Below are 12,563 nucleotides of genomic sequence, written 5' to 3' on the forward strand. Positions count from 1 at the left end.
GGCTCTGCAGGAAGAGATCAGCATCTCAGGCTGCAGCATGAAGTTGAGCTACCTGAGCAGTCGGACGCCAGGCTACAAGTCCGTCCTGAAGATCACTCTCACCCACCCCACCATCCCCTTCAATCTCATGAAGGTCCATCTCATGGTAGCGGTGGAAGGTCGCCTCTTCAGGAAGTGGTTCGCTGCTGCGCCGGACCTCTCCTATTATTTCATCTGGGACAAGACTGACGTCTACAACCAGAAGGTGTTTGGCCTCTCAGAAGCCTTTGGTAAGCTGCCTGGTGCTCTTAGATTAGATACATCACTGTAGGAGAGGGCACGTAAAAGAATGTCTCCTGCCCTTCTTTGCTTCTCCTTCCTCTTCCTACCACTCCAATACTCACCTCACTTAGGTAAGTCACTTCTATTTGATCGCCAATATCTTCATCGGTCAAATGGAGTAAATAATAAACTCACAGGTAATGTATCATAATAGCAATTGTTTGGACTAGGATAGAAGTGGGAAACCTGTGGCCTCGAGGTCCTTGGGGTCCTCAAGTGTGGCCCTGTAACCAAATCCAAACTTCACAGAACAAATTCCCTTAATAAAAGTATTTGTTCTGTGAAACCTGGACTCAGTCAAAAGGCTATACCTGAGGATCTAGAAGACCATATGTGGCCTTGAGACTGCAGGTTCCCACCCCTGCACTAGAATGATCTCTTACATCTCTTTGAACTCTAACACCCTATATACCTCTGTGATTTTAAGAGTCCTTTATTCGTCCAATGTGATCTTGCATTATTTTTCACATTTTTATCTTAAAAATTGCAGTTTTACTACACAGCAACAGAGCGATCAACAAACACTCATGAAGCACCCACTGCATGACTGGCACTCTCCTAAATACTAGAGAGTCAAAGAAAGGTATAAGACAATCCCTGCTTTCAAAGAGCTCACAGTCTGATGTCAGATGGTAGAGTGTAATGGAAAAAGTAGGTCAAGTGCATAAACTTTTATTAAGCACTGACTATGTGCCTAGAACTGGCAGTCTAAATATACAAGCAGGGAGAAAGGCAGTCCCTGTCCTCAAGGATCTTACATTGTAACAAGGGAAATAAAACAGAAAAGAGAAGTGAAAGTGGGAGAGAGATGAAGATACCTGTCATGGGGACTGGAGAGAAAGTCCAGGGGATTCAGGAGTTCAGCCAAGAGAGGAATAAAGATGTGCTTGGCCTGCCCATTCTCCTTACCATGGAGGTTCTGGGAGGGACCAGCCAGTCAGGGGGAGAGGATACAAGAGTGATGAGGAGTAGGGGTGAACTTCCAGGGTGAAGAGAGAGGTTTCTGTGGCATGGGAGAGAAGGTCCTGAGGAGATGGGGCAGGAATGCAGCCTGGAGAAGGGTGAAAGAACTCTGGTTGTGACCAGAAGCCCTGGTTTCCCTTCCTGGACCTATCAGTAGGACCTCAGCTACCTCATTTGGAAAATGGAGATTTAAATGCTAGCACTACAAAGCTTTTAGATCCACTGTGGATCAATCAGCAGTCAAGAAGCAGTTATTAAGCACTTGCTGTATTCCAGGCACATAGTACTGATGATAAAAATAAAGTATGGTCCCTGCCCTCCAGGAACTATGTTCTAATGGGAGAGACAACATACAAATAGCTTCATGCATACAATTTATATATAGTATCACTGGAAGGCAACCTCAGAGAAAATCAAGGGTTAAATATTATGTGAGAATCACATGGAACCATAAAGCTCGGTTTCAATGCACCATCTGCTGTTGTTATTATCATTATTATTTTTGCGGTAATTATTGCTGTTGAATCTTGGAACTAGAAGGAAACTTGAGATTTCCAAGATAAACCCTATGACTAATTTAACTTACAATTGAATAATATTCTTTAGAGATTTGTGATTTCATCAGTTTGGATTGTCCCACTGACAGTTCCACTGACAACCTTTTCATGCCTTAATATGAACCTTGTGAAATATCTGTTGCTGAAAAATTCATAACCTGATGGCCAGCCTTCTGGTGGTGAAGCCCTTTGAATGTTGTGAGGCTTGGCCTTTGGATGCCAGATACATGGTCTGTCATCAGACCCATACTTGAATTCTTTCCAGCTAGACTGGACCACTTACATAGAATTGGGAAGTTTTAGTCCACCTCTCAAGCATGATGAAACCCTGAAAGAAGAGGACTTCTTTTACGAGGACATATTTTAAGAAAAACTGCACGGAGAGAAAGGGAGGAGAGGGAGAAGAAAAAGTGAGGGAGAGAAAACAGAGGAAAGAAAGGAAAGAGAGGGAGGAAAAGATTGTTTTGCAAAGTTATGGGCACCACAGTTTAAGAAGGACATTAATCACCTAGAGAAAGCATCCAGAGGAGAGCAGCTAGAATGATGAAGGCCAGGGCCTTGAGATCATGCCCTGTGAGGATTTGCTGAAGGAACTGGAGATGTAAATAGGTAGAGACAGACAGACATGCATACATACATACATACAACATTTATTAAGTGCTCATGTCTGGCACTGTGCTAAATTCAAAGAGCTTACATTCTAATGGGGGAGGATAACACATAAAGGGGCGTTAGAAAAGAGGGGGAAAGAGGGTACCCTTGAAAATACATGGTGAAGAGAGTGCAAGATGGGACAGTGGTGTGAAGGCCTGATTCCCAGCTAGATAGCAGCAAAAATCTCACCAGGAAGCCAACTGGTTCAGTGGACTTAGAGTCAGGAAGACGTGAGTTTGAAATCTGTCCCCAGGTATTCTGTAGTCCTGTGACCCTTGGCAAGTCAGTTACCCACTCTGAGCCTCAGTTTCCTCAACTGTAAAATGGGATAATCATAGCACCTACCTCTCAGGGTTGTCATGTGGATCAAATGAGATAATATTTGTAGAGCTTAGCACAGTGCCAGGCACATAGTAAGCACTATAAAAATGCTAGCAATCATCATTATCACTATCATTATTAATTATTATATCATCATGTCCACTGTTATAACAGCCCTGTTAGGTAAGGGGTACAGATGTCTTCATCTTGCTTCATCTGAAGCTTAGCTAGGTTAAGGGACTTTGTCACACTTGTGTGACTATTCAGTGACAGAGGTGAGTGTTCTGCAGAAGACCACAAGGACTCTAGGGTCAAGGCCTTTCCTTCATATTATGTTAACACAGTGTTAAAATGATACATTAATAAAGTTGGTATTTAAATGGCATTCACTTCTTCCCGTAATGAAGTAGACCTCAGAGGACATCTAACCCAACCCCCTCATTTTACAAATGTAGAAACTGAGGGCCAGAGAGTTTGTGACATGGTCAGCGCTACACAGCTAGTAAGTGTCAAAGGTGGGATTGAACCCAGGTATCGTGCCTGAAGAGCTCTTGATGTGATAAACCATGTTGCACTCAGGATGCCAAATATGCATTTTTTTTAAAGGGAAAGATGCTACTTCATCATTCATCTGTATTCTGTTTCTGTTTTTCCATCCCTTCCACAGTTTCTGTTGGGTATGAATATGAATCCTGCCCAGACTTGATCTTATGGGAGAAGAGGACCGCAGTACTTCAGGGCTATGAGATCGATGCTTCCAAACTGGGAGGATGGACCTTGGACAAGCATCATGCCCTCAATATCCAGAGTGGTGAGTGACTCAGCAGAAGGCCACATGGCCAGGGCTGCAGGGGCCAACACTTGGTCATTGGGTTCTGTAAATCATTCAGTCTCCACTTGAGAAGGAGGCTGCTCTTGGCAAATAATTTATTGTAACCTACATTTGCATAGCGAGCTCCATGTGTGCAGATTTAAATGAAGAAAAACAATCTATTGGGCATAATAGAGATTGATGTGCCAGTTTTTTTGGTGATGGTGGTGCTGGTGACTGTGGTGGTAGTGGTGGTAGTTATTTAAGAACAAGAGACGGGTATAGACTAGGGATGTAGCCAATATGCATACAAAGCATTTCCCTTTGCTCTCAGCTAGGCCACCAGCTGGCATTGTGACCTGGGGCAAGTCATTCAGCCTTCTTAGGCCCAGCTTGCTCCTACCACACTTATTTCCAGCCCTAACGATCAAATGAGATTTTATTTGTAAAAGCACTTAGCATGGTCCCTGACACATAGTATGCACCATATAAATGCTTTTGATTTCCTTCTCCCTCTCTAACATTCTCTCATCTGATATTTTATGTCCTTTATCCCTTTCCACGTCTAATAAAAGCTTTTTTATGAAAACCTTAGTCAACCAAGCAGCAATCTTGCTTTTTGGCAGAAAGGGGAGGCTTCCCTATAGCCTTTGTTATTCATTCATGAAATAAAGGCCTATTGCAGAACAAGAAAAATTACCCTAGAAATAGTTATTCTTCCTGAAAATCTTTATTTAGAACCTACTATGGACATGGCCATAGGCTCAGCACTTAGGATTATATGTTCATTTTTATTTTTATTTATTTAATTTTTAGAGATTGTTCCCCCACTTGATAATACTTTATTTTTCCAATTACATGTAAAGATAGTTTTCAACATTCACTTTTATAATATTTTGATTTCCAAATTTTTCTCCCTCTCTCCCTCCCCTTCCTCTTCCCAAGATGGCAAGCAATCAGATACAGGCTATACATGTACAATCATATATTTCCACATTAGTCCTGTTATGAAAAAAGAATCAGAACAAAAGGGGAAAATCACAAGAAAGAAAAAAAAAGGTGAAGATGGTATGCTTCAATCTGCATTAGACTCCATAGTTCTCTTTCTGGATGTGGAGAGCATTTTCCGTCACGAGTCTTTTGAAATTGTCTTAGATCATTGCATTGGTGGAAAGAGCTAAGTCCATCATAACTGGTCATCACACAGTGTTGCTATTACCATGTACAGTGTTCTTCTGGTTCTGCTCATTTCACTCAGCAACAGTTCATATAAGTCTTTCTAGGGTTTTCTGAAGACTTCCTGGTCATCATTTGTTATGGAACAATAGTATTCTGTTAAATTCACATGCCATAACTTGTTCAGCCATTCCCCAATTGATGAGCATCCCCTCAATTTCCAGTTCTTTGCCACCACAAAAAGAGCTGCTATAAATATTTTTGTATGCGTGGGTCCTTTTCCCATTTTTATGATCTCTTTGGGATAAAGACCTAGTTGTGGCATTGCTGGATCAGAGGGTATGCACAGTTTTATAGCCCTTTGGGCATACTTCCAAATTGCTCTCCACAATGGTTGGATCAGCTCACAGCTTCACCAATGCATTAGTGTTCCAGTTTTCCCCACCTCTTCTTCATGTATGTTCATTTTTTAAAAACACAATAAATGCCTGTATAAAATAAAATCAGAGGAATAAATCAGTCACTGAAGGTTGGCTGTTCATGAAAGAAAATGGAAGTGAGCTCATTGATGAAAGGCGTGATTTTTTTGTTTTGTCGTGTCTCTAGCCCTTCAAACAGTGCACAAATAGAAGACACTTGATAAATTACTGTTGGCTTGGCTTTGATGTCATATTATCAAGGGTTTTGCCATGTTCTGCAAACACTGAAAATCTAGCAAAGACCTCTAGGTATATAAGATATTTTTTAGATTAAAATAATTACATTAGTTAAGAAGAATGAGGCATAAACTCGCTCATAAAAAATTTTCCAATAAGTAAAATGTACCTTTTTTGTTCATACACGTTAAAGAAAAGATGAGATTTGTTATCACTTTAATAACAGTCTCATTGTTCCAGATAAGGCTTTGTAGAGCCTTCGAGTTTAAAGGAACATGATGGTTCTTTTAGTTCACATTTCCACCCTAGGCAAGAATCCTAGCTCCTGCATCACTGACAAGTGGCCTTCCAGGCATCTAATTTAGACCATTGTCTGTAAGCTGAGGAAAGGATACATATCCAACACAGATGGTTGTCAATCCAATTTTTTTAAGCTCTCTACAGATGGTACTTTCATAACCTCCCTAGGAAACCTGTTTCTATATCTCACCCTCCCTGGCATTATCTCTTGCTGAAATTTAAGTGAACTTCTTCCATTCTGTTTTAAAAATGGAAAAGTACTGGTCACTATTCCCTCAGCATTTCCATGCCTTTTCATCCCCTGGGATTCTTGTCCTTGTACTTTTTCAAATATCCCATAGAGTATAGAGCTAAGCTCCTAGAATCATTCCTTTGGGTCTTTGACCATTATATGGGTATCACTGACTCACTAGAGTTATCTCTATGTTATCCTTCATCTTGGCCAACCTCCTTTTCCAGTCCTAGATGCCAGTGGATGCCATAGTTGTGATTTCACACTGCATCTTACCTATGCGTCACTTTCAATCATGTGCTCCCTATATTTGTATGCATCTTACCAATGCCTTTTAGCTCAACTGAAAAGTTGATCCTTGTTTCCCAGCTATGTAGCATCACTGTGAGAATATTCGTATTTTTTTGCAGCAATAAAATGTTTAGCATTATTGAAATTTCTAAACTTTTTTTATTTTTACCAAGTTCATCCTGAACTGAACTCAACTGGTCCTAATTAAGAAAACAGTAAAGAATCAGGAGTTAAGGAAACTAAGAGGTTGGAGAGGAAATGGCATTTGTGGACTAAATTTCTGCTTCCATTTGTACATTTTTCAGAAAGATGTAAAATTTTCATCACCTCAGATAAATTTTTAAGTTAACTTTTAAGGTTTTTTTTAATTGGCAAATTAAATTGGCACATTGGCATGGCTAGCCATTATCTGTTTTGAAAATTTTATGTTTATGGTGGCCAAAAACTGGAAATCAAGGGGATGCCCATCCATTGGGGAATGGCTGAATAAATTATGGTATATGAATGCAGTGGAATACTATTGTGCTATAAGAAATGATGAACAGGAAGATTTCAGAGGGGCCTGGAAAGACTTATATGATCTGATGCTGAGCGAAAGAAGCAGAACCAGGAGAACTTTGTGCACAGCAATGACCACAGTGTGTGAGAGGTTTTTCTGGTAGACTTGGAACTTCATTGCAATGCAAGGACTTAAAAAAATTCCCAATGGTCTTTTAAGGCAAAATGCCTTCCACATCCAGAGAAAGAACTATGGAATTCAATCGCAGAATGTAGCAGGTCATTGTCTTTTGTATTATGTTTTGGTTTGTTATATGATTTCTCCCATTCATTTTAATTCTTTTACACAACATGACTGTAATGAAAATGTATTTAATAGGAATGTATGTATAGAACCTATCTAAAATTGTATGCTATCTCAGGGAGGGAGGGGGGAAGGAGGGGAAAAAATAATCCAAGTTATATGGTAGTGATTGTAGAACACTGAAAACAAATAAAATTAATATTAAAAAAAAAAGAAAATTTTACGTTTAACAGAAACCAAATAGGCAGCTTAGTTCAGTAGAAGACTCCGTGGATTTTTGTAATAAGGGGGCTTGGGTTCAGATCTCAAATCTGTTGTTCATTACCTGTATGAACTTGGGCCAAGTATTTCTCCTCTCTAGGACTTTGTAAAATTAGAGAGTCAGATTAGATCATCTATAAGGTCCCTGCCAGCTCTAAATCTCAGGAAAGGAGACTTCACTGTATTAAATAACAGTGTTTATGACTTATCCTTATGAAACAAAATACATTTGTTCATCCCAACTTACTTTTTTCTTTCCTCGTCTTTGTCCTAGGTATACTACATAAAGGAAATGGGGAGAACCAGTTTGTATCCCAGCAGCCACCTGTCATTGGGAGCATCATGGGTAATGGACGGAGGCGAAGTATTTCCTGTCCCAGCTGTAACGGCCTCGCTGATGGTAACAAGCTTTTGGCTCCAGTGGCCCTTGCATGTGGCTCAGATGGGAGCCTCTATGTTGGTGACTTCAACTACATTCGGAGGATCTTCCCCTCTGGCAATGTCACTAACATCCTGGAATTAAGGTAATCGGTTGCCACCATAACTCTCACTTGTAATGTTTTCCCTGTTCTGTTAGGGCCCAGTGGAATTAGCCACTGGGACTCTAAGGTGGCATTGTGGTATGAGCAAGGTAGCCTGTGATGGGACCTCTGTGGTCCAAATGGTCCAGTATATAGTTGGAGTAAATGAAGCTGAGTTTCACCCCAGCTGAGAGTTCCCTCCTTAAGGTACTTTCTCAACTCTACCAATCAGCCTTTGGAACATAGGAAGGGTCCTTGCAGGTCAAGGCAAGGCCAAAGTCTTTTTTTTTTTTTTAATCCTTTCAGGTTAGATCAGAGATTCAGTAAGAAGAGCTGTTTTACAGAGATGAAAAGAAGGGGGTTATGGAAGCTATGGAGATGTTTCTTCCCCATATATTCATTCACTCACCCTTCATTCATCCATTTGCATTCAAGGAGCATTTATTTAAGTACCTGCTATGTGCCAGGCACCGCCAGATGCTAAGAAGACAATGACAGAGGGATTTGTTTAAGTACCAGATTCAGGTCTAAGCCCTCACCAAGAAGTTAAGTACCTGAGCACCTCCTAGATGCTCTTAAACTCTCCAACAGTCAGCATTTATGAAGTGACCTCTCTTTCCATAGGACCATGCTTGTTACCAAGAGAGATTCACAATTTAAAATAGATCCCTGCTTTCATGAACCTTATAATCCACTTAGGGGAGCAGGTGTGTGAATGTGATAAATATGTGAACACAAAAACAGGAACCTCCTCAACATTTAATTCAGTTCAGCAAAAATATATTGAGTATCTACTTGCCTTGCAGTGTTGTTGTGAAGATCAAATGCCATAATATTTGTAAGAGACTTCACACAGGGCCTGGTATACAACTGGCACAAGATAAATGCTTATTCCCTTCCCCTCCCCATTCCCTCCTTCCCTATGAAGACAGCATCTGTTATCATTGGCTTTTGAAGTCCTTGAGGTAAATAATATCCTAGGTGTCTCAGAAGGGAAGCCTTGCAGAGGGTGTAGATGTTATAGCTAACATGTGGGTACCACTAGAATCCAGGGCACTCAAGGTACCTTGACTTCTTCCACCACCATCACTTCCATGACCCTTATTCTAGGCATAGGGGCCAGGGAGAGATGGCTCAGAGATCCAGAGTCTCCATTGTTAAATAAATTCATTACATATTCCTTCTAGATGTAGCTTTTCCGTAATTAAGCCTCTTTCCCCTCCTTAATCCTGCTTTCATGGTTTCTGTTAAGAAAGAATTCCATGACCGTGAACTTTAATCTTGAAAGTCTCTCTGAGGGATGGGCTAAAAGGCATGGGGTAGAGGTGGGTAGAAAATAACTTATGATGTAATAGAAGCAGCACCAGATCTGAATACCAATTCTACAACTTATAATATCATAGATATAGATTTTGACATGGAAGGCAGCTAGGTGGTGCAATGGATAGAGGACTGGGCCTGGAATTAGGAAAATCTGAGTTCAAATCTAGTCTGACACTAGCTATGTGATCCTGGGTAAGTCACTTCTGTCTGCCTTTGTTTCCTCATCTGTAAAATAAGAATGATATTACCAGCTATTTCCCAGAATTGTTGTGAGTATCAAATGTGATATTTGTAAAATTCTTTGCAAACTTTAAAGGTCTCTGTAAAATGGACAGACAAGGAAACAGGCCCAGAGAGGGGAAGAGACTTACTCCTGGAAACACAAAAGAGACAGACCCCCTATTTCAACCTCCATCCTCTGATTCCAAACTCCGAATCCTTCTCATTGCAACACACCGTTTCTGTTTATTGTCTCTTTGACCAAGGGAAAGTCACTTAATTATTCAATCAATAAGCATTTATTAAGGACTATCTCAGTTTTCAAATCCATAAAATGAAGAGGTTAAGCCAGATGGTCTCTAGCCCCACTTTCCAGTTCTAAATCCTATGATACTATGACTTCCACTGTATCAGAACTTGGGTTCAATTCCCAGCTCCATCACTCAGTAACTGTGTAACCTTGAGAATGACCCTTCCCTTCCCTGGGCTGCTTTTCCTTCTTTAGTAATGTGAAGGGATCAAATTTAGAAGGCTGCTAAGACCACTTCCATTCTATAAATGAAGAGTAGTTTTAGTGCTTTTGGGGGATGACAGTGTATTAAACATACACCTCTCTTTCTGTCCTCCTGAAAAGCACACAAATGAGGACTTTCAGAAAACTTTCCCCACCAAAATTTCCTTCCATCCATTTCCACTGGCAGAGCCTACATGTCAACTCTGCTGCCATTGATGTCTTTGCTTACAACTGTTCCCTGGAACCAGAATGTCTTCCCTCTACCTCTTTTTCTGCTAAAGTCCCATCCATCCTTTAAAGCCCCAGACAAATTTCCCCTCTTCCAAGGAGATTTCCACATTTCTCCTGGTTGGTAATGACCTTTTCCCTCAGATCTCACTTGTCCTCTTTACAAATCTATAATCTCATTGTAATTTTGAGTATCATAATTACTTTGGTGTCTTAACCCCTCTACTAGATTGTAAGTTCTTTGAGGTATCCTGTCTCATCTAAAACATCATTCCTCCCTCAGTCCTCGACACAGAGAGACATATACCATAGCTACTAAATAAATATTTGTTGAATTGAATTGAATTGGAATGGTGCCCACACACTGCCAATTTTGGGATATTTAGGCAGAGAGAGGATATGAGATTCAGGAAAGGAAGCATGAGGTCATGGATAGAGTACTGGTGCTTAGAATCCTGCCTCAGATTCATACGAGCTGTGTGACCCTGGGCACTACCTCACTTTTTCCATCTCTGAAATGGGAAGGTTGGACTAAGTGACCGCTGAGATCTCTTACAGCTCTGAATCTAAGATCTTAGGGCACTCTAAGTGCTCAGAAGAGAAGCCTCCACCCATAACAGTAAGAACAGCTTACATTTCTGGAGCAATTTTCAGCGTGAAAATACTTTCTAGTTTGTTATTTCACTTGATCTTCCAGAGGGTGGGTTAGTGCAATGAATATGGAATTTGGAGCCAGAAAACATGAGTTTGAATCTTTTCCATTGCATGATTCCCATTTTTCTCCCTCACTGCATCATATGTTCCAGCCAAATTGGACGACCAACTGTTCTGTGAATTCAAAACACCATTTCCCACCTCCCTACATTTCCACAGGCCTTCTCTCATGCCTGTAAGGTACTCCCTCTTTATCTCCTCTTGAGACCCTTCTCTTCTCAGATTCCACCTCCTCTGAGTAGTTTCCCCTCTTCCTCCTAGCTAAAAGCAAAGCCCTCTCCTCAAAAAAGCCCAGGAGCCCTTTGTCTGATATCTTTTCCACCACCATCATTCTTCCTCGTCGTCATTCAGTCATTTCAGTCCTGTTTGATTCTTCATGACCCCATTTGGGGTTTTCTTGGCAGAGAAACTGGAGTGGTTTGCCATTTTCTTCTCCAGCTCATTTTACAGATGAGGAAACTGAGGCAAACGGTGACGTGACTTGCCCAGGGTCACACCGCTAGCAAGTGTCTGAGGCTAGATTTGAACACAAAAAGATGAGCCTTCCTGACTCCAGGCCTGGCATTCTATCCACCGTACCACCTAGCTGCCTCTCATCACTCCTTACCAATTTTCTGTGAATGTTTTCTGTCCCCCCACCACCACCACTGCAACAAAACACGATCTTCTTCAGGGCAGGGAAAGTTTGGCTTTGTCTTTGCATGACCAGTGCCTAGCACGGAGTAGCTGTTTGATAAATGTTTGTGAAATTGAATCAAATTGAATTAGTAGAAAAAAATCACATGATCTACCTATCTATCTATCTATCCTTGGACCAGGTACTTAATTTCTCAAGCTACCAGTTCCCCAGTCTGGTTAAACAGGGATGATGCTCCCCCAACCCCTCCAAGGGCTATGGTGGAGATTAAGTGAGATAATAGACGTAAAATTCAGGATTAAATGTGACTGCTTTTATGAAAGCCTATGAAAAAGTGATCTCTCTCTAGGTGGATGGTCTTGCCACTGCATCAGACTATAGGAAAGGAACCATGATTAGGAGAAAATATCAGTTAATTAAATTACAGTACAATTATGGGACAGCTTTGCTTGTATTTTGTTTGGCCTGGATGATCTTTGAAAACTATCTGCAAGGGTATATATGTATATATCCATATCTAAATGCCAAAAAGTTAGCCAGCAGGAGACTTTTCTCAGGGACATAGCAGAAGACCGTCTGCCATGGTGTGGAGTGATTGTAGTGTGTCAGGGGAGGGAGCATCCTTGCCTCTGGAAGCACAGACCCTTGAAAATATACACATATGGTAATGTAGACACATCAGTCACACTTGCACTTTCAGCAAACCTTCGCTGAGATCCTATTTTGTGCAGAGAGTTGTGCGGTTCACCATAGAGAATACAGAGATAAGTAAGACACGTACCCACCCTTGTAGGGTCTCACACATCCGCCCCTTCTTCTCCCATTCCACCTCCCTAATTCAGGCCCTCATTCCCATTCACTTGGATTATTGTAGGAGCCTACTAATATGTTTTGCTGCCTCTTTTTAATTTTCCTGAAATTCAAACTTCAAATTACCATCAGAAAAATCACTCCTACTCAAAAATATTCAGTGGCTCCCACTTGTCTACCAATTAAATTGTTTAAACTCCTCCTCCTAGAATTCAAGCACCACCCAGCCTCTTCATCTTCTTTTATTCCTGC

At 41.0% G+C, this 12,563-nt stretch overlaps 1 protein-coding gene across 6 annotated transcripts in view; it reads left to right on the forward strand.

Annotated features, from left to right (window-relative positions):
- The window catches only part of TENM4 (teneurin transmembrane protein 4), a 1,206,236-nt gene that overhangs the window by 1,122,010 nt on the left and 71,663 nt on the right, over nt 1-12,563 (forward strand). For all 6 annotated transcript variants that reach the window (XM_072610720.1, XM_072610721.1, XM_072610718.1 and 3 more), the window contains 3 exons: nt 2-269; nt 3,484-3,627; nt 7,620-7,869. In XM_072610720.1, coding sequence (XP_072466821.1) covers nt 2-269; nt 3,484-3,627; nt 7,620-7,869 — 662 coding nt within the window. The remainder of the gene's footprint in view (nt 1; nt 270-3,483; nt 3,628-7,619; nt 7,870-12,563) is intronic.

This window comes from Notamacropus eugenii, chromosome 5 (genome assembly GCF_028372415.1).
Source record: "Notamacropus eugenii isolate mMacEug1 chromosome 5, mMacEug1.pri_v2, whole genome shotgun sequence".
Classification (NCBI taxonomy): Eukaryota; Metazoa; Chordata; class Mammalia; order Diprotodontia; family Macropodidae; genus Notamacropus; species Notamacropus eugenii.